General features: G+C 46.7%; 1 protein-coding gene across 3 annotated transcripts in view; it reads right to left on the bottom strand.

Moving 5' to 3' along the window:
• The window catches only part of MOB3B (MOB kinase activator 3B), a 231,512-nt gene that overhangs the window by 52,544 nt on the left and 159,808 nt on the right, over positions 1–19,160 (bottom strand). For 2 of the 3 annotated variants that reach the window (XM_060014867.2, XM_060014866.2), the window contains exon 3: positions 8,673–8,875. The exons of the other annotated variant lie outside the window; for it this stretch is intronic. In XM_060014867.2, the coding sequence (XP_059870850.1) occupies positions 8,673–8,875 (203 nt within the window). The remainder of the gene's footprint in view (positions 1–8,672; positions 8,876–19,160) is intronic. 3 annotated transcript variants of the gene reach the window in all.

Consider the following 19,160-nt stretch of genomic DNA (forward strand, 5'->3'; position numbering starts at 1 on the left):
TCGTGCACTGCAACTAAGAGTAGCCCCTGCACGCTGCAACTAGAGAAAGACTGCGCGCAGCAACGAAGACCCAACGCAGCCAAAAATAAATAAATAAATAATAATTTTTTTTAAAAAAAAAAACACTGTATATAGACCATTCTTATGGTATGGGTTAATCTCTTTTCAATAAATCCTTCCTATTCTCTTTTGAAACTTGAAGTTAGAAAAAAACAAGAATCTCTTCAGATCTAGTTAGGTAAAGGAATCTAGATGGGAGAAACTCCAACCAAAACCGTCAGTCAAGATCATGGTACCCTCTGCAGTGAGGTGCCCAGACAAAGCCTGTCCCTGCAAGGCTGGATGCGTTCCATGTGTGTGATCCACAGACTTCGTCATGTGCTTTAGATCTGCCCACTTAAAACAGAGGCTTCAAAATGAAAAAAGTGTACCTATTATAAAGATAACGTCACCTCAGTGTTTACAAAGATGCTGAACTCCCCACTCCAGGAGTGATCACCCCACATCCAGGGAAAGCTTAATTGTTTAGCCCATGTGATTGTGCACATCCGCCTCCAACTACATTCACAGAAGGGATGCACCAACGCTAGCCTGTTCCTCTGAGCATCTCTGTCACCTGCGGACCGCCTTGCTCCTCTGAGCATCTCTGTCACCTGTGGACCACCTTGTTCCTTTAAGCATCTCTGTCACCACAGCTCTGAGAAGGGGGAGGAGAGGGCGCGGCCAGAGACGGGAAAGAGCTCACTCAAAACCCTTGGTCCTGGGCACACAGGCCACTTGTCATGTTTAGCTTTGGTCTTTGTTGGTAAGGCCTTTTAAAGCATAAGGTTTGATTTTTCTGATTATTATAAAAGTGATGCATGTTTGTTACAGAAAACTTGAAAAGTCCTAGTAGACACATATACAAAAGTATCACCCAAGAGAGTACTCTTGACTCTTTTTGCCATATTTCCTTTCTCTATGATTAGATGATTCTAGTAGACATACTAATAGACAGACATATGATTAGAGTGATTTTCCAATACGGTTTTGAATCTTGTTTTTATTACTTAATATTATGTGTTGTGATTTTCCCATGGGCATCGTATTCAACTCTAATTGATTATATTTTAGGCCCTGAAATAAAGCAGACCACATCTCACCCCTGACCCAGTTAAAAAACAAAACCAAACCAAAAACCAAAACCCAAAAACCAACCATCTCCCATCGTACAAACCAGAAGCGAAAGCTCACTGGACATCAGCAAAAGATGAATAAGTAGAACTCACAAAGACATGCAGCTGACATTGCTCCATTCCCGCTAAGGCAGCACAATGCCGTTCATTGAAAATAATCCCACATTCCTTTGCTATTTTTCAAACTGACGCTTTAAAATATGTCTGCCAAAGCTCCTAAAATGGTCTCTGGCAGGCTCTCCCATTCAGCTCTGGGCGTTTCGGTTGCCCTGAACGACCACCCCCAGCTGATGCCATGCTGGAGACAGACAGACAGATACACACACACGCACCACCTCACTTGACAAAGTCCCACGAATGCAAACTCAAGTCCAGCGACCCTCTGTGCCAGGTATACCCACTCTGCTGGCGTGGCGGGCTTTCATTCATGAAACTTCACTAAGCAAAAAGGAAAGTCACCTTGGACCAAAGACAATAAGGCTGTTGACATCCCGTGTCAAAGATCATAGTCTCAGTAAGTCAAGCCGGGGGGGACTCTTGATACGATCTCGTTCATATGTGGAAGACTGAGGTCCAGAGATATTAAGTGCCTTGCTCAGCATCAGACAACGAATGTGGTAACATAATAGTGGAAGCATCCTTGCAAAGGCCAAACTGCCAGGCTTCAGACTCCCAGGCTGAAGCTCTTTCTTCTTCAATGCCTGGGTCCATGTTGGAACCATCTGGCTGAAAGTGAAAGAACCCGCCTGACAAGAAGCAGCCCAGAGGCCTTTGCACAGATGGTGTTTCAAAAGAAAAGATCCTTTCAAAAGCCCCACAATGGCTCTTCATTGCTGGCTATTTGGGGGAGCAGCTCTGGCTCATGTGACAGGCTCTGCTTCTTTTCACCGTCCTGACCTGATCTGGCCAATCCTGGCTACTGCACTCACCCAAGCAGCTCCAAGGGAAGCGTGGGCACGACCTGGCCACCTCATACGGGAACGCAAGGTCATCACATGCCTGGGCTTAGATGGGCTGTGCTGGGTCTTTATGAGACAAGGCTTTCCAAGTCTTTGGTCTGCAAACTGTTGTTCATCCATCTGGCCCTGAAGTACCCATTTTTGAAGCAGTGGTTTTGGTGCTGAAGCCTAAGATCATTTGGTGTGTGAACCTCAGTCATTAGCCAGCAGGCACTGCCTACAGACTGGGGGGGGGGGGTGGGGGAAGCTTGGGCGTGATAACATGGCAGTAACGAGAATAACGAGGGAGGTTGAGAAACTGCCCACCACACCTGTTTGAAGTAAAGGTAATAAGTGTGGGGAACAGAGGAAACAATTTACGTGAAGAATGTAAGGGAACACCTGGAACTCAAGAAATGGAGCTATCGTTTATTTCCACAGCCACATGGTAAAAACTCAGTGATGGGGTGTCATACAGGGAAGTGGGAGGGCTGAGGAGTGAAGATGAATGAGGCTGAGTTACTTTTCTTTCCGTGAAGCCCTCCCGTATGAGGAGTCTCACTTCCTTCCCGTCTCCCTCTCCAAGGCTTCTTTCTTCCTTACCCCATGCAGCAGTGGGGAGTGTACGGCTGGGGCCAGGGTGGAGGCACGGAGGGAAAACTCAAAATCCAGAAACACATCACAGAGCTGAACAGTGTTGTCCCCGCTTTGTTCCACAGATCACAGTCTCCATAAGATGTCAATGAGTGATGACAAAAGAAAAAAAGATTTCAGCAGCTAAATGGGGGGCAGGGGGCGCTACACAAAACCGAACCAGTTTCTTCACTGGATGACTTCGCAAGGCCTTTGATCTACGATTGTCCGTCGTGAGTCTTCAGGGGTGGAGATGATGTAGCATTTCGAAAACTCATTTGATCAGGAAAAGAAAAACTTGTTTTCACTGGTTATTACTCGGGACTGACATTTTGAGGAATACTCTTGGCCAGTGCTGGTCCTTAGATCTTGCTTCTTTGCTTTACTTTCCCACCTCACTGAGCTGACCCCACCCCCCATCCTAGAGACTAAGAAGGGATGATGTGCTAACAATAGTAATTTTCAAATTTGAGAGTAATTGTCATCTAGAGTCGCGCCCCTCAGAGAGTGGTCTGGGAACCAGAAACACTGACATCACCTGGGAGCAAAATGAATTGCGCTGCAATCAGGGGTACCGGATCAGAATCTGCAGTTTGGCGAGATGCCGAGGTGATTCATACGCACACTGAAGTTTGCGATGCAGACCGAGGGTGCTTGGTACTGGGCACTAACCTCAATAATTCTGATTTGGGGTATCCAGGGTGAGGCCCGGGTACGCACATTTTAAAATACCACTTCCAGGACATTCTGATGCAGCTTGGTGTGTGGACCCCTAATGAGAAACACTGACTTAATTAAAAAGCTCCTATGGCCCAAGTGCCCTGCTACAGGGTAACCGAACAGCCCTGTGCTGCAGCACCTCTCCAAGCTAGGTGATGGTATAATCACTTTCATTGTTAGAAATAAGGAAATGGATCCCTGGAGAGAGAAGGTGAAACTGCTGGACCAAGGTCACCCAGGGGTCAGCAGGTGCCTTAGGGTGAACAAGGACTCTCCTGTCTTTCCCCCCCTGCCTCGCCAGGCTCCCTCGTCTTCCTCCTCCCTCATCTGCTCAGTATTTGCCAGCTTCTGTGTCGCTAACAGCCCTCTGAATCTGCTTTTGTTTTCAGTGAAAGGCTAACAAAATACTGCTGCTCTCTGTGCTTGCTAATGATAATCCTGATTAGCTCCATTCTGTCAGCTGACTCCCAGGCTGCCCAGGGCCAACAGCAGCCTGCTTATTCAATCAGGGCCTGGCCCATTTGCTAATTATCATTTGGGCTCCTTTTCTCCAACTGTGAACTTGCTCGAGTTCAAGTCATCTTCAGCTGTTGCATTTACATGAAAAATAGATCATTTGTCACGTCTATGCCTGTCAATGCTCCAGCCTCCCCCTCGCTGTTGGAGACCAAATGAAATCATGTATTTCTCTGGGTTCCCAGGCTGCTGCTGACCAGCAGGTCCCAACGGGAGCCATGAGGCAAACCCTGTGGACAGATGGACGTGCTGGCCTTCCTCACTGGGCTGCCAGGGTGACCTCTTCCCAGCTTCTGAATTCCAAGCTGTATTTCCCCTCAGAGGCCTGATAGGGTGACCAACTGTCCCCGTTTGCCAGGGACAGAGTTTTCCCAAGACATGGGATTCTTCTGTGCTAAATCTGGGAGGCTTGGTCACTGTACACCTGGTCCACCAGGACACAGTGTGAGAGCATTCAACATCCTCCTAGGTGATATAGTTGGAATCTGGATCGGGGAACTGACGGAGCTGGGGTCCCAGCTTTCTCTGTCAGGCCTGAGGCTGCACCCCTTTACTGCTCTGCACCTTATTTTGCTTTTAATCTCTACTGCTAATCTGCTAGCACGAAGCTTTATTTCCAACTGTGGATACGTGGAGGTCTGCAGGCATGTTCTGAGATGAGGGTGGCACCAAAGAAGGAATGACTAGTGTGTAATCCCTTTGAACGGGGATCATCCTCAAAGTACTCTTCCGGATTCAAAAACACACTAAGCATTTATTAGGTGCTTGGCAACACAGGCAATACAAGCGTATGTCCCGTTTACTCCCAGCCCTCAAAGAGTTGACAATCCTGTGGGAGACACTAATACAAATACAATGAACTATATCTGCTACAAGGCTACCTAGGGGATCCCCAAGATGGCAAAAGGCCATGGGAGCTGGGGAAGGGAGAATTAGGGTACCTCTGCTTACTGTATGACAGCCACTGTACACGCGTTATCTCATTTAACAGCCAACGTTTCTTAAGCACCTATCGTGTGACTAACCCATTTAGTTTTTACAATTCTATTATTATACCTATTCTACAAATGAGTAAAATGAGGCTTTGGAAAACCGTGCTCGAAATTGCGAGTTAGTGAATGAAGGGTCCAGGGTTTGAACCCAGAGAGTCTGAGCCTTGTGGTAAGCACTGTCTGAGACTGAATCTCCTACCCCTGTGGGGTGCTGTACCCTCAACACAACCAGTGCGTTGGGCACTCAGCCAACATCAGACAAAAGTAACAGGGCCGGCTGAGGAGCATGGCTGTGCGTGGCGGGAACATGGCGGAGAGAAACATGATGGGGGGCTTCTGCATCCTACACTGCGGAATCCCGAGGCATGAGATCGGGAATGTCCCACTGGAGGTGTGGCGACTCTGGAGCTGCTGAGGAAACTGGCCTGACAAGTGCTGCCCTTCTGACCCCTAGCTGCATTAGATTCTAAAGAAGGTACTAGAACATGAAGCCAAATGCCTGACTTTCATCATCCTTCAAGGACCAAAGATGAGTGACAGTCATTATTTTATATTTTTTTAGACTGCATTTGTCAATTCTCAAAAGCTTATCCTTCTTATACAATTAGAACATCTGAGCAACTTGCCTTGCATATATAGGGTACTTGATATATGCAAATCAAATACATATGTATTGATTTGATATAACAGGACTGATTTTAATACTACAGCATTGCAATAGTAGACTTGGAAGTTAGGTATTCCAGCACTTTCAATATTCTTAGTGGACATTGAACTGTGGTAAGATAATGACTGTCTTCGGAAACATTCTCAATCTTTTTCTGTTACTTTATAGGTATTGATTTGTGTAAAATGAATACATAATTTCAGACAGTTAAGCATTAAAAGCACTTGTTATTAATATGTACAAGCATTGAAATGAATCTCCCTGTAATTAAAATGAACAAAACATAAAAGTAGGCTGTTTCAAGCAAAATTTAAAGAACTATAAGCTTCTGGGAAAAAAATTGATATCCCTTCTTGCTCACACCTACTGTTAATAATTCCTGGTTAATCCAATCATAGTTTGTTCCCCATTCCCCAAAATAGGCTCTTATCTCTTGATAGAGTAAATGGGTTGTTCCAGCCCTTTCTGTGACTCAGACTTCAAGTCAGTTCCCAGCACTGCCAGGTGTTAGAATCCCTGGGGCCCTTCTTCAGTTGTAGAGAATACAGTTGACCCTTGAACAACGTGGGGGTAAGGGGCCCCGAACCCCCATGCCATTGACAATCTGAGTATAATTTATAGTTGGGCCCTCCATGACTGAGTTTCCTCTGTATCTATGGGTCCGCATCCACAAATTCAACTAACCTTGGATGCAGTATACAGCGTATAAGTGGACCTGTGCAGTTCAAACCCATGTTGTTCAAGGGTCCGCTGTAACTGAGAGTGCTCTGATGGCAAAGGAAGGCTTTATCTACTTGTTAACTTACACTCGGCTTTGTCCTCCAATGGCCTTCTTGCTTCCGTACGTAGATAAGAAATTAACATTCAGCTCTCTCCATCAGATGTTTCTGCTCCTTTAACTCAGAGAAACCCAAACTTGAGTGCTGAGGAGAGCCTCTTCCTTCCAGTGGACCTTTAGGGAAGGTGTCCCCCCTCCACCTGAACATGTCAACTGAAAGCAACTGAACCAAACTCCCCAGAAGGAGACCCATGTTCTCCTGGAGATCAGAGTGTTTGCTCCACCCTCTTCATTCACCTGCCCCTATCCACTCTGTCCTTAACATTTTCTGAAATTAGCTTTATCAACTCCTTTCAGGCCTTTAACTCCCTTTTGCTGTTTGCACAACCTTTTCTGTTTACCCACAACAGCCTTTATACAAGACAAATGAGCAAAACCTCACCATGATTATGTTCTAGTTTCTTTCCACACTACTCGTCCAACTGAATTCAGAGACAACTTAGTTCTTGCCAAGAGCTTTCTAGAAAGTGGTTGTGAAAGAAAATGAAGAAAATAAATGCTTTAGCCAATGATATATCTCACTTGTACCCAGCGAGTCTTGCTTTGTTCCACAACTCTTGAGTGACACACAGAAAAAATGGGTTTTTTGCCATGTATTCGCAAAGTGTAATTATAGATTTCAAGTTGAGAAACTCTAAAGGTGATATGTAAAATTCCCCAACATCTTCTTTGCCAGATACAGGCACTCTACTGTATTAAACATGTCTTTTGGTTTTTGCGTTTTGATTCTTGAATGCCCCTTCCAGGGCTAACCAATTTCTAGAGATAGTAGACAACTCATCCTTGAGCTGTTTACTCACCAATCAACACAAACCAACCAATCCAGAACGCACTTTCCCAACCACCTCTGCTATGGCCTCTTAGGGCTAAAATCCCTTTGGCCTAATCACCATAGCACCAGGTGATCAGCTAGGGGTAGCCCCCCTGCCCCAGAACCTGCTGAAATTACTCAAATTAGTCCATGTTTAGCCTTCTTACCCTGCCTCGCCCATTCCTTCCCAGGGAAACCACAAGAAAGGCTCCTGCCCGTGTTGTCCCTGACTAGTCTGCGTCCTTCCCCATGTGGTCCTCATACCATGGTATATACCCCCTTCTCTTGGGATCTGTCAGTAAAACAAACTATCTTTTCAATGGCAGTCATGTCTTTTTTTTTTTTTTAATTAGTTTTTATTGAGTAGAGCTGCTTTGGCAGTCATCTCTTGACCTGTTGGCCTCACCATACATAAACAATTTAGAAAACCTATATTTTAAAAACATGTACTTCAAGAGAAAGGAAGACAGGCTAGCAAAAGACCGGTCTGGCCCCTGTGCTCAGGCCGTTGTTCAAATGGAGTTGGATGAAATTTAGTTGTTCTGTCAGTTATATTTAGCAAAACTGCCACTTTTAACTGTTTCAGGAAAAAAGCATGATTTTACGATAAAGCACTGATTATACTGGATAAGACGGTACTAGATAGAGTTGCTAGGGAGAGCTGTGATGAGGGTACCATAGTATGATATATGTCACAAAAGATGTAGGGTTTCTAGCGGCCCTTGACTTCCAAAGCACAGTTTGAGTCCTACTGTAAAGATAGTCTATAAAGAAAATGAAAGGACTCCCCACTCACTTAAACAATAATAGTAAAGTTTTTTTAACCAAGTGTTCTAGATTCTCATATATTCCATTAAAACTGCATTGCAGGAGTTTCAGTATGAAAAGCAAAGTCCCCATGATACTGTATTCTCATCTCGGGCTCACCTCTCTCTATATCTCTGGAGTAAAAGCTACTCAAAAATAGTTTAACTTGACTTTATGTATCTAGAAGGTGCCTCCCAGTAGGTACTGAATATTTATTCACTGACTGAAGAAACGTTTCTTACTTTCTTTGGAAAACAGTGTAAGAGATGACATAGAGCTCAAAGATGCCCATTTAAGGGGTTAAGTGAATAGGTGACTGGTTTTGGAGCTGAGAATTAAAGCTACTTCCTCCGGCCCAAACCATGACAACCCCAGGGAGAAATGTAAGACCTCCGTTTGATGGCCGCGCACATCTTGGCATCTCCTGCCCTTTAGCTGGCCTCTAACTCCTGTCCAATTCTGCAATCCTCTGGTTAGGAGCTGGCCATCAGTTTGCACGGGCGAGGCAGTGTTCTGTGACAAGTGGCTGAGCTCCTGGGGTGACCTGGGTGCCGCCACTGCACAGTGACACTTACCAAGGGCTCCAGCTCCTTGCGGTCTATGAGGTTCATCTCAGTGACGAAGTAATAGAAGTGTTTGTAGCAGGTGTTGACGTGGGCCTCCGCGCCCATCACAATGACCCGGTCGAAGTGGTGGATGTAGACGTGTACGAAGACCCGGAAGAGGCGACACAGGATCTTCTTGCAGATCTGCAGGAAGTTCTTTGGGAAGGGAACACCTAGAGAAAGGGAAAAAGGGAACAAAACCATGATGGGGAAGCTCTGGCAGGCCCCGAGCACACGTGTGAGGCTGGAGAACAGTCCTGGACCCGGGCTTCTGGGCCAGCCTGCAAATGCCCAGCTGCATTGGACATTGTCTGAAAAAGTGGCTAAAATGGTGTTAAATTCAAACACCAACAACCACGAAAAGACCAAAAAAATGAACAAAGAGGGCCAGGTTTGTTTCTTTGGTTATATCTTTTTTGGTGCAGATAAACGCACAGAAATATTTATTTTTAGATAGAAACAGGCACTCTCGCTTCTTGCTTTTTTACTTTTCCCACTTTTTAGAGCCCAGGGAAGTTCCTTTTCCTCTTATCTCTAATGTAAGAAAACTGGTAGAAGGAGGGCGATGATCCAGGGAGACTGGCACTCCTTGACACAGAGTAATAGGGAGCAGTGAGGACTGCAGCAAATTAGAAAGCCGTTTCTCATCAAAGGAAGCAGCCGCTGCACAACTCAGTCAGTGGTGGCCAGATGGCGACAGAGGTCCGGGGCTACGAGATCTGGTTTTGCAAGATGATTCAGAAATCTGGGGTTCTGTATGAACTATCTGGAGTTCTTTTCTTTTTTTTTTTTTTTTGCGGCACACGGGCCTCTCACTGTTGTGGCCTCTCCCGTTGCGGAGCACAGGCTCCGGACGCGCAGGCTCAGCGGCCGTGGCTCACGGGCCCAGCCGCTCCACGTCACATGGGATCTTCCCGGACCGGGGCACGAACCCGTGTCCCCTGCATCGGCAGGCGGACTCTCAACCACTGTGCCACCAGGGAAGCCCTGGAGTTCTATTTTTAAAATGATAGCAATTAACCTGACATTTAAAAAAGAAAAAATACAGCAGGTCAAAACAAAACATCTTCCTAGGATAACTCGGCCTGCAGACTACCAGTTTGCAAATTCGGATCCAAACGTTTTCTGAGATACACTGTTTCTGAGGTGCGCAAATGCAACAAAACTTCATGGAAACTTTGCATTATACTTATTGTCCCCTCATCTCCTTGAGGGAAGGTAAGAGTTGGGGGTTGTTTTTCATAACACAGACTGGGTGAGGGGGCAGAGGAATCTCCCAGATTTCCTGTCTGATGACCACTACTCCCAGCTTGGTCAGAGCAACAAATAGGAGAATCCCAAGCCCACTTCCTTTCTGCCTCTCAGACACGGCTTAAACTCCTGGTCTTTACTCTGTTCTTAAGTAGTGACGTCATGGATTCCAAAGTTAAATACCTTTGAATTCCTATTCCGCTCCTTTTCCAGCCGTAGGACCACAGACAAGTTATTTACCCTCTCTGAGCTTCAGTTTCTCCATATGTAGGATGCAAGTAAAATTGCCAATTGTCCTGAGGATTAGAAGTGACACCCCTGTGACTTTTGTTTTTTTGTCAGTTAAGGAGGAGTCAAAACAAGGCCTTTTTTGCATGGCCAGGAGTGTCAGCATGACTAAAACCCTCCTACAGCGCCCAGGACAGAGTAAGCGCTTGCTAAAGGGAATGACACCTCCCCGGCCCCCGCTCTCTGCTTTGTAGATCTGGAACATCTAGCCGTTGTTATAAGGCAAGTAATTACCCTTATCAGGAAAAGGCAGACATGACCACCAGCCTCTTGGCAGAATTGCAGAGCTGCGCTCAGGGCATGTCCCTGGTCCCCAGCAAGCCTGGAGTTTTGCTGTCCGTGCCTCCACAGGGTCCCAGTGGCAGCTGTCTGGTGAGAGACACTCTGTAACGGGATCACCTGGGACACCGAGGACAGGATGAGCGACGGAACACAGCTGGCAGCTGGCAGAGGCAGGAATCTGCCTCCCCAGGGTCCGGCACTGATATTGGCTTTTCTTCCAAAACAAAGTGGCAACATATCAAATGAACCCAGGGAGAGACTTGGGCACAGCTTGGCAGCTGGCTGTCTGGGCAACAGATGCTGGGGGTTGGGGGTGGGGTGATGTAAAGCTGGCCAAAGGTGGAGGGCAGCTCCCCCCAGAGCGGATAGGTGTTTTCTCTGCTGAAGGAGGGGCCAGTGAAAACCACTGCTGCCAGCCTGGGAGACGGTCTAGAGGCTTCAAAGAAGCCTGAGATCCAGAGGTGATGGAATCCCCCATTATCCATATTCAAGTGTTGATTATGTTCCCATCAGAAGGGGAGTCCTGGAACCACACGGACGCAACAGCAGAGGTTGACATGTGTTACTTTTGCAACCTGTCCGTGATGTAGGTTTTACTAGTCCTGTATCACAGATGAATTAACACCAAGCACAGATTAACTCGCTCCAGGCCACTTAGGTAAACAGTGGCAGGGCTGGGATTTGGACCAAGTCAGCCTGATTCTAAAATCTAACAGATCTGGTTATGTTTGGAGTGTGACTCTCTCTGCCAAGGATAAAAGCACAGCTTAGTGCTAAATGCAACGAGGCATCTAGAGATTACTCTTTGGTGGCACAGAAACATAATTTTAAAAAAGGAAAGGGGTGAGGAGAGAAGGGTGAGAGAAGTCCAAACCCTTGGGAGCCACAGATGCGAGGTACTAAGCGGTCAGCTAATATTCTGAGGCCCCCAAGCAGAGATGTGTTTTCTCTGCTGGTGCCTTAGACCATGGACCTGGGACTAAGGGTAAAAGCCAACATTTACTGAGCGCGTAACAAGTCTAGGTACTATTATTGTTTCCATCTCATAAATGAGGAAACAGACTCAGAAAATTAAGTAGCTTACCCGGGTCACGCAGCTGGCAAATGGTGGAGGGGTTTGGACCCAGGATTGTCTAACTCCAAAGCCCATGAGTACCCGCTACTCTGAAATCTGGAGATGTTGCTCTGGGACTCTGCACACACTTCCAGCTCCCAAGCCCTTCCTTCCTGGGTGGCCTGAATCCCCCCAGGGGCGTTCACCTTTCACGTCACCAGCTGCTAGGGGACACCGGGGTGGGGGGTTTCAGCTGTGCCCTTTCGTCTGCTTGACCTTTAAAGCCGGTGCCCACACCCCACACACACTGACTGAAGGTAAGGCAAGATCTTGGACACACCAAGGATGTTCATGGCACTTGTTGGGTCCCTCTAGAGTGTCCCCAATCTGCATCCCCCCCACACCCCTCAAGTCCCTACGTCTGACCAGCTTTGAGCTCTTGGCTCTGCCCTCCATTCCACACCTGGTCTCTGGCCTTGCCTTTGACCTTGAACTTGGTTTGCTCTTGCCCCTCGCATTTGGGCTCTGGCTGGGAATGATCTTCACGGTATAGAGAAGAGCTGGTTTTAGAGTCTGGAAGACCTAGATTAAAATCCTAGCCCTGTAACTTACTAGCTGTGTAGGCAAGTGACTTGATCACTCTATTTCATTATAAAATGGAGAAAAACATTTACTCTCTAGGGTTCTTATAATAGTATCTGTAATGTGTCTGGCACGTGGTGGGAACTTTTGAGATGAAGTCCTACTTTTGTTATTTCCCACTTGAACTCCTTGGGTAGGTAGGACCCCAGCCTCAGATCTCTTGTCTCTGGCTGTTAAGTTGGCCCTGACTCTTCCACCATCCCCTTCCTTACATGTAATTCATTCTTCAAAGGTGAACATTGCAGGGCTTCCCTGGTGGCGCAGTGGTTGAGAGTCCACCTGCCAATGCAGGGGACACCGGTTCGTGCCCCGGTCCGGGAAGATCCCACATGCTGCAGAGCGGCTGGGCCCGTGAGCCATGGCCGCTGAGCCTGCGCGTCCGGAGCCTGTGCTCCGCAACGGGAGAGGCCACAACCGTGAGAGGTCCGCGTACCGCAAAAAAAAAAAAAAAAGTGAACATTGCAAATGGTTCAAGTAAGGACGTGCTCAGCATGCACCACAGTCACCCCCAGGCCAACTTGGGAAGCTGAGAAGTCCTAGGCTGGATTCGCAGGGAGCCTAAGAACCCTGGTGGGTTCTCTGCTAAGCCAGAGATAAAATCGCAGCTCATAGAGTGTGGGGTTAAGAATAAGACAGCTATGTGGCATTTGGGAAATTCATTCAATATTATTGATGGTTCAGGGTCCAATTCTACAGTTTGTATACTATCTTAGCCCTTTTCTCCCTTTCTCTCCTGCCTTCCAAGTGTTCAGATTTGTGTGTGTGTGTGAAAACTTTAAATAAACCATCAGAAGGTGGGAAGTGGAAGAGATCACCCCTCTGGATGTCCACCACTTTGGTGGACCCTGGAACTCTCATCCTGTGTAACTGGCCTCACGGAAGCAAGACAGGGTAAGACTCAGTGCTGATCTACTCCTTTCCCTGACAGGCTCCAGAGGGACCAGTTCATGAAAATTAATTTATCTGAGGGTTTCTTGTCTTCATGGTGCCGGTAAGAAGTATCTAATCTCCATTAAATAGCCACAGAAAAATGAACCCTGAGAGAGGCCAGATATGTGTATGTGTGATGTCATTTATTCCCAGTGAAATCCTGAGCAGTGATATTATTATTTTATTTATTTATTTATTTATTTATTTATTTAATGTAACTGTGGCTTAGTTCAGCTAAAGTGTTTGCCTGTCCCCACAGGTAAAAGGATGTAGGGTAGAGGTTTGGCTCCGACAACTCAGGCCCTTTCTTTGGTGTCCTGCAGTTACAGCTCCATGGCACAGCAAACCTCACTGTTAAGATGACCATTTTTTGACCTCCACTGAGCTCAGTACCTGGCTTGCAGAAGAAGCTCAAAAAAAATGTTTGCTTGTTTTCGATAAATCCAGGCTAACGGTAGGAAGAACGATAGGCTGATGAACCATCTCAAATGGACACTGGACTTGTTATCACGGCAGCCTGAACCTGAGGAGAACATGCAAGGCTCTGGGCAGAGGGCAGCCTATGTGTTCCAAGGGGCACCAATGACGCAGCTCAGGACTGTATCCAACCCCGTCCTTTTGTCCCTTCTGTTTCTTTGAATACATTAAGACACTGGGGACCCTCCACTTTTGTACTTCCCAAGGTCTGTGTTAAAAGTGACTAATTCTGGGAGGTCCTTAGCTAAGAAAAAGAGGATCGTGAGGTCAGGTATACTTGTCGAAATGCTGCTTTTATAAATGTTTGCAATACACCTAAGCATAGTAAAGGATCTGAGCATTCCTGTAGCCAAAAGTCCTATTTAACTCTGGAAGCTCCTTTTTCCTGTAATAGCTATTGGTTTAAAAGAGTCTGTAATCAGACTTCCCAGGTTTCATTTCTGGCTCTACTACCTATTAACAAGGTAACCATAGGCAAACGGCTTAGTATCTCTAAGCTGCAGTTTCCGCAACTGGAAAGAAACAGGGATATTTATGTTATCTGTAGCTCAGGGGGTTGTCGTGAGGATTAACTACACACACGTAAAAGGCTTTGCTAATACTTTGCAGATAGGAAGCACTCCGGTGCACTGTTAGTTTTAGTATCTCATTGACCAAATGTTCTTTGTAACATACTTTGGGATTAAATTCCTCCTGCATATTTTTCTTCAGGAGGGCAGTCTTGGTATTAATCCATCAGTCCTGAACGTGCAAAGAATTTAGAGTGGTAGGTACTCAATTAAGCCCTGGATGATATTTGGCTTTGCATTATTTTCTACAAATTTCTCATATTTATGTCTTGTATTACTGTAAGTTCCCTGAACAAAGGGACTGTTTTATACTTTGATGCCATCTTTAAAAGCACCTGGCACAGGGCTAGGTAGGGAACACTCATCATTCAAAGTTGAATCATAAGAGAGCAGTGATCTTATTTAGTCAAGATGTGAATCCATCATCGCCTATTTGGGGGAGGAGAAAAGCCTACAGCAGAAATGATAGCTTTTGCCAGAGTCTTGATATGGTCCTGGCTTGCAAGGCTACACAATGCTCTTCTATGGAGGGGAGCTCTGAGATGAAGAACATTTTCATCTAGCCTAGGGGGCGGGATGAAAGAATCTGAAACTCCTTTTTTTATCATTAAAACCTCCCTTTTTTACCTTTCAATATAGTTCTTCGGGGGGGTGAGAGTTAATTTTCAGTCACTGTACTCAATTAGAAAGTTAATGCCAGACAATATTAACCAGAGTCATAACTGAAATAGACGGCATATCTGAAGGGTTTGGAGTTAAACTTTGACTAGTCTTATAATAACCCAGACAAACCTTCCGACAATAATCTCAGACAGATATGTATTGATCATATAGAAAACAACCTTTAGAATAGGTTAGAGAGGCTTTTTTTTCTTTTTTTGGCCATGCCATGCAGCATGCGGAACTTGCCAGACTAGGGATCGAACCCGTGCCCCCTCCATGGAAGCGTGGCGTCTTAACCACTGGACCGCCAGGGAAATCCCTATAGAAAACAACCTTTGAACAGAAGGTCTCGACATGATTTGCAAGCACGATTGATCTCAGAGCCTCCCCTTCCTCTACCCTACCCTGAGCCACAGCCCCTGACTCTCAGATTCAAGCTGGGAAATTTCAGACTCCAACAAGCTGGCTCGAGATGAGAAGACGTGTTCAGATGAGCTTCACAAAGAGGTGATAGACATCTGGGTGCTCAAGGATAGATCTGGATGGCTCGGGGCAGGCTGTGTGGCTTGGTCTCTGCAAATGGGATCAGTGTGCTGAAAACGGGACCAGGCTGAACTCAGATTCCAGAATGAGCCCAGGGAAGATGCCTGGGCAGAGGTCAGAATCCCAAACCAATCACTCACATGTTCCAGCAGGAATTTGCTCAACAATTAGACTCAAAGCGAGACTAGAGTTTGCTAAGTTATCGGGCCAAGGAGGAGGCCAGCCAGAGAGTTGGGGTGAAGGCGGAGGGTGCAGTGAGCCTGTGGGGCTTGGAGCCCCTCTTGAAGGCCCGACCAGGCAGCTTCACGGCTCTGTTTCTGCTGCTGGGGAGGACCTGGTACTCAGCCGGGAACCAGCATCTGACAGAGCCCTGCTGAGTTTATGAATGTGTCTAACCACAAACTTTCTCATCTCCAAGCCACATTGAGTGCGAGAGCTAAATTGAGCATGGAATATAATCATTTCTCTGGGGCCCCATGCGGATTTGCCTTTCATCTCTGACTCGGTAACTATCCTTTCTCCCAAACAGAACTGAATAAAAATTCCAGTAATTTCTGAGCTTCAATCCATTTTCTTTCTTCCTCATCCCCTCCCCTCCCCTCCCTTTCACTTAGCCCCCAAATGCCCCATTCAATCCTTCCTTTTCAGGCACCTCTGGAAAAAAAAAACAACAAGAAGTTGTCTAAATGGCTTGTGTTTTTTTCTTTTATCCTGTTATGGAAGCTGCAAAAGGAGAGAGTCCCTCAGAGAATGCAGAGATGCTATGACAGGGCCACAGTTGGGAGATGGAGGTCCCAAAGTCAAACAAGACCCAGGCGGCAGTTTCCAAGCTAGCTGCTGCCCATTCTTGTTTTCATGGTTTTTCTCTGTTTTCTTCTGCAGAGAAAGCCAGATGCTTAGGGCTGAGCACCTGGTCTCTGACGACACTGGGTTGAACCTGGGCTGTGGAGCTCTGGAGAGCACGGCCTCAAAGCCTGTCTACAGGGACACCAGAGGACCGGCCCCAGAACATCCCAGGTTCCACAAGCAGCTGGCAGACATTCCCGCCTGTCGTTCACCTAGCTAACGCCTCTTCCTTCTGTACAGCTCAGCTGAAAGCCTCCCATCATCCCCAGACTCAGGTTGCCTGGCATGTGCCATCTGCTCCTGTAACTCTCCTGACGGCAACTGCACACTGATGCGTGTGGGTACCGGCTCAGGTCTGCCACCCGCTCCAGACTGTACGCTCCCCGAGGGTAGGGAGTGCATCCATGCTCCTCCCAGAAGGAGGCTTAGTGCCCAGAGCGGAGGTACACCAAAATCAAAGCTCAGAAAGGTGCGGGGACTGAATGGCCCGGGGTTTAGAGCTAGTCTGTGATGAAAAGGGGTCTGAATTCAAGTCTGTCTGATTCCAGAGCCTATGCTCTTTCCACTCTGCCAGGAAACTGGATGGGATTCTTACGGCTCGTTTCATCTCTTGCCAATCCAATCGGCAGAATTGGAGAAGCCAAATCTGTTAAAAGACGAAGGTGGAAAAGGGCATATTGGCTCTTACTTCCCCAAGGGCATGTGTCATTCGTGGACACTGGTTAAGCGTCTGGCTCTGGTGTCAATCACTGGTTTCAGATTCCAGCTGTGGAACTCCCCTGATACTTGCCCGGGAGTGAGTTTGCTAACTTCTAAAAGGCTCGGTTTCCTTATCTGAGGAATGAGGATAATTATACCTGGTATTTGGTGAGACTGGGAGGATTAAACACGGAGCCCAGGGCCAGCAGGCTTTCAGAGGCATTCGGCAAAAGGCCGCTGATGTTATTACTGCTTTAAAAGGTGAGACTCTTCCTCACTAGAGTCCAGGGTGGGGGAGGGCTAATGAAACGGCACAGATGGAGCTGCCTTTTCTCTAAAGGACAAACTCTTCCTGGAAAGCAGATTTGGAGCCAAGGTGATATATGGAAACAGCGTGTGAACTGTCCGAGGAGCTTCCACGTGACACGGGATGAAGCCTAATGCCTTGGCTAATCTAATCCCTTGGGGACCTCAATGGCATGTCAGTAACAACAACCAGAAATGCCTATCTTGAGCTCCTTCACACTGTCACTCCTGTCTGAGAGCATGTGTGCTGTCCTTTTGGTCTTTGGACGCCAGTACCAGGAGTGTGCATGTGAAAATCCCTCTACAAGTCATAAAAACCACTCATTCTCAATAGCTCATGAATAAAAACAACATCCCACACACGTGGGAAAAGAAAACAGGCCTCCTCCGGCAGCGTGGCTGAGAACATACCATTTCCAAAATACTTGCAAAACAAAACACAATTGGATCACAATGAAGAAAGAAAAAGAAAGAAAAGAAACCTTAACAACATAGACCCATTTCTTAAAAATCCTCTGCTCATAGTTTATTCTCTCGACCATTCCATCCACAGTCTCCTGCCTCCTGCAAAACGTATATATATATATTTATCTAAAGAAGCCTCATACTCTTGCTGATGAAAATTCAGCTTTGGAGGACCGATCCTTCTAAGCAGATGTTTTGTGTTATCTCAGTGCATTCCTCAAGAAAGTGTCTGTACACCATGCCAAGGAAAACAATCCTGTGTAGCAAGACTTTGTTCCTCTGCCTGAAAAAAAAAAAAAGTCCCCAAACAAGCTGACAGCTGCAAATGGTTAGAAATAAACTGGCTACTACTCTCTTCCCCAGCTCCGTCTGCCCAGTCCCAGCTGCCCCTCGCCCCAACCCCGAGTTACCCTCGGACCCATTATCACACTGGCTGGACCAAAAGGAGGGAAAACAGAATAGCAAGTGATGATACGTTCTAAACAGACTGTTAATTCTTTCAGACGTGCCATTTGCGAGGCGGAGGAAGTGCTGTTTCAGCCAGCCAAAGGAGCCTGCCTGTCACCTGCCCCTTCTTGTCCCCAGTGCCACTTCTCTGCTGCTGGAAGCTCCTTCATTTTTTTTTTTTTTTTTTTTGCGGTACGCGGGCCTCTCACTGTTGTGGCCTCTCCCGTTGCGGAGCACAGGCTCCGGACGCGCAGGCTCAGCGGCCATGGCTCACGGGCCCAGCCGCTCCGCGGCATGTGGGATCCTCCCGGACCGGGGCACGAACCCACGTCCCCTGCATCGGCAGGCGAACTCTCAACCACTGCGCCACCAGGGAAGCCCTGGAAGCTCCTTCTTATTCGCATCCCCATCTCCAGGTTGGCTGGCTGCCTTCCCTCGCTCTGTCCTGGCGTGGAGGTGGAAGTACATCAAGAGAGACCCAAGAAGACCTGAGAAAGGCATTCATTCACTATGGATTGGCAATAAAAGCCATTAAAGATGAACTCTAGCTAGTTCAGACCTGCCGCGTTTGCTGAAAATCAAATGGCCCAAATGAGACAGAGTGAGCTGAGAACATGGTATTAATGAACCTCATTAGAACTGGAAAGTCAGACAGAAGCACCAGCACTTTGATCATGAGCCCCAGTCAGAGCTTGCAAATGACTCAGCCTCCTGGTCGTGGATGATCTGTTGTGAGTATTTTCACAAATAAAACTTTTCTTTATTCACCAGCAGAATCTTTCTTCCATTATGTGCAGGGCAATGAAAACCCAGCCTTGTCTGAGATGTGGTGTATATGTATATATGTACGTATATATACACATACGTATACACAATGGAATATTACTCAGCCATAAAAAAGAATGAAATAATGCCATTTGCAGCAACATGGATGGACCTAGAGATTATCATCCTAAGTAAGTCAGACAAAGACAAATACCATATGACATCACTTAT

This window comes from Delphinus delphis, chromosome 6 (genome assembly GCF_949987515.2).
Source record: "Delphinus delphis chromosome 6, mDelDel1.2, whole genome shotgun sequence".
NCBI lineage: Eukaryota > Metazoa > Chordata > Mammalia > Artiodactyla > Delphinidae > Delphinus > Delphinus delphis.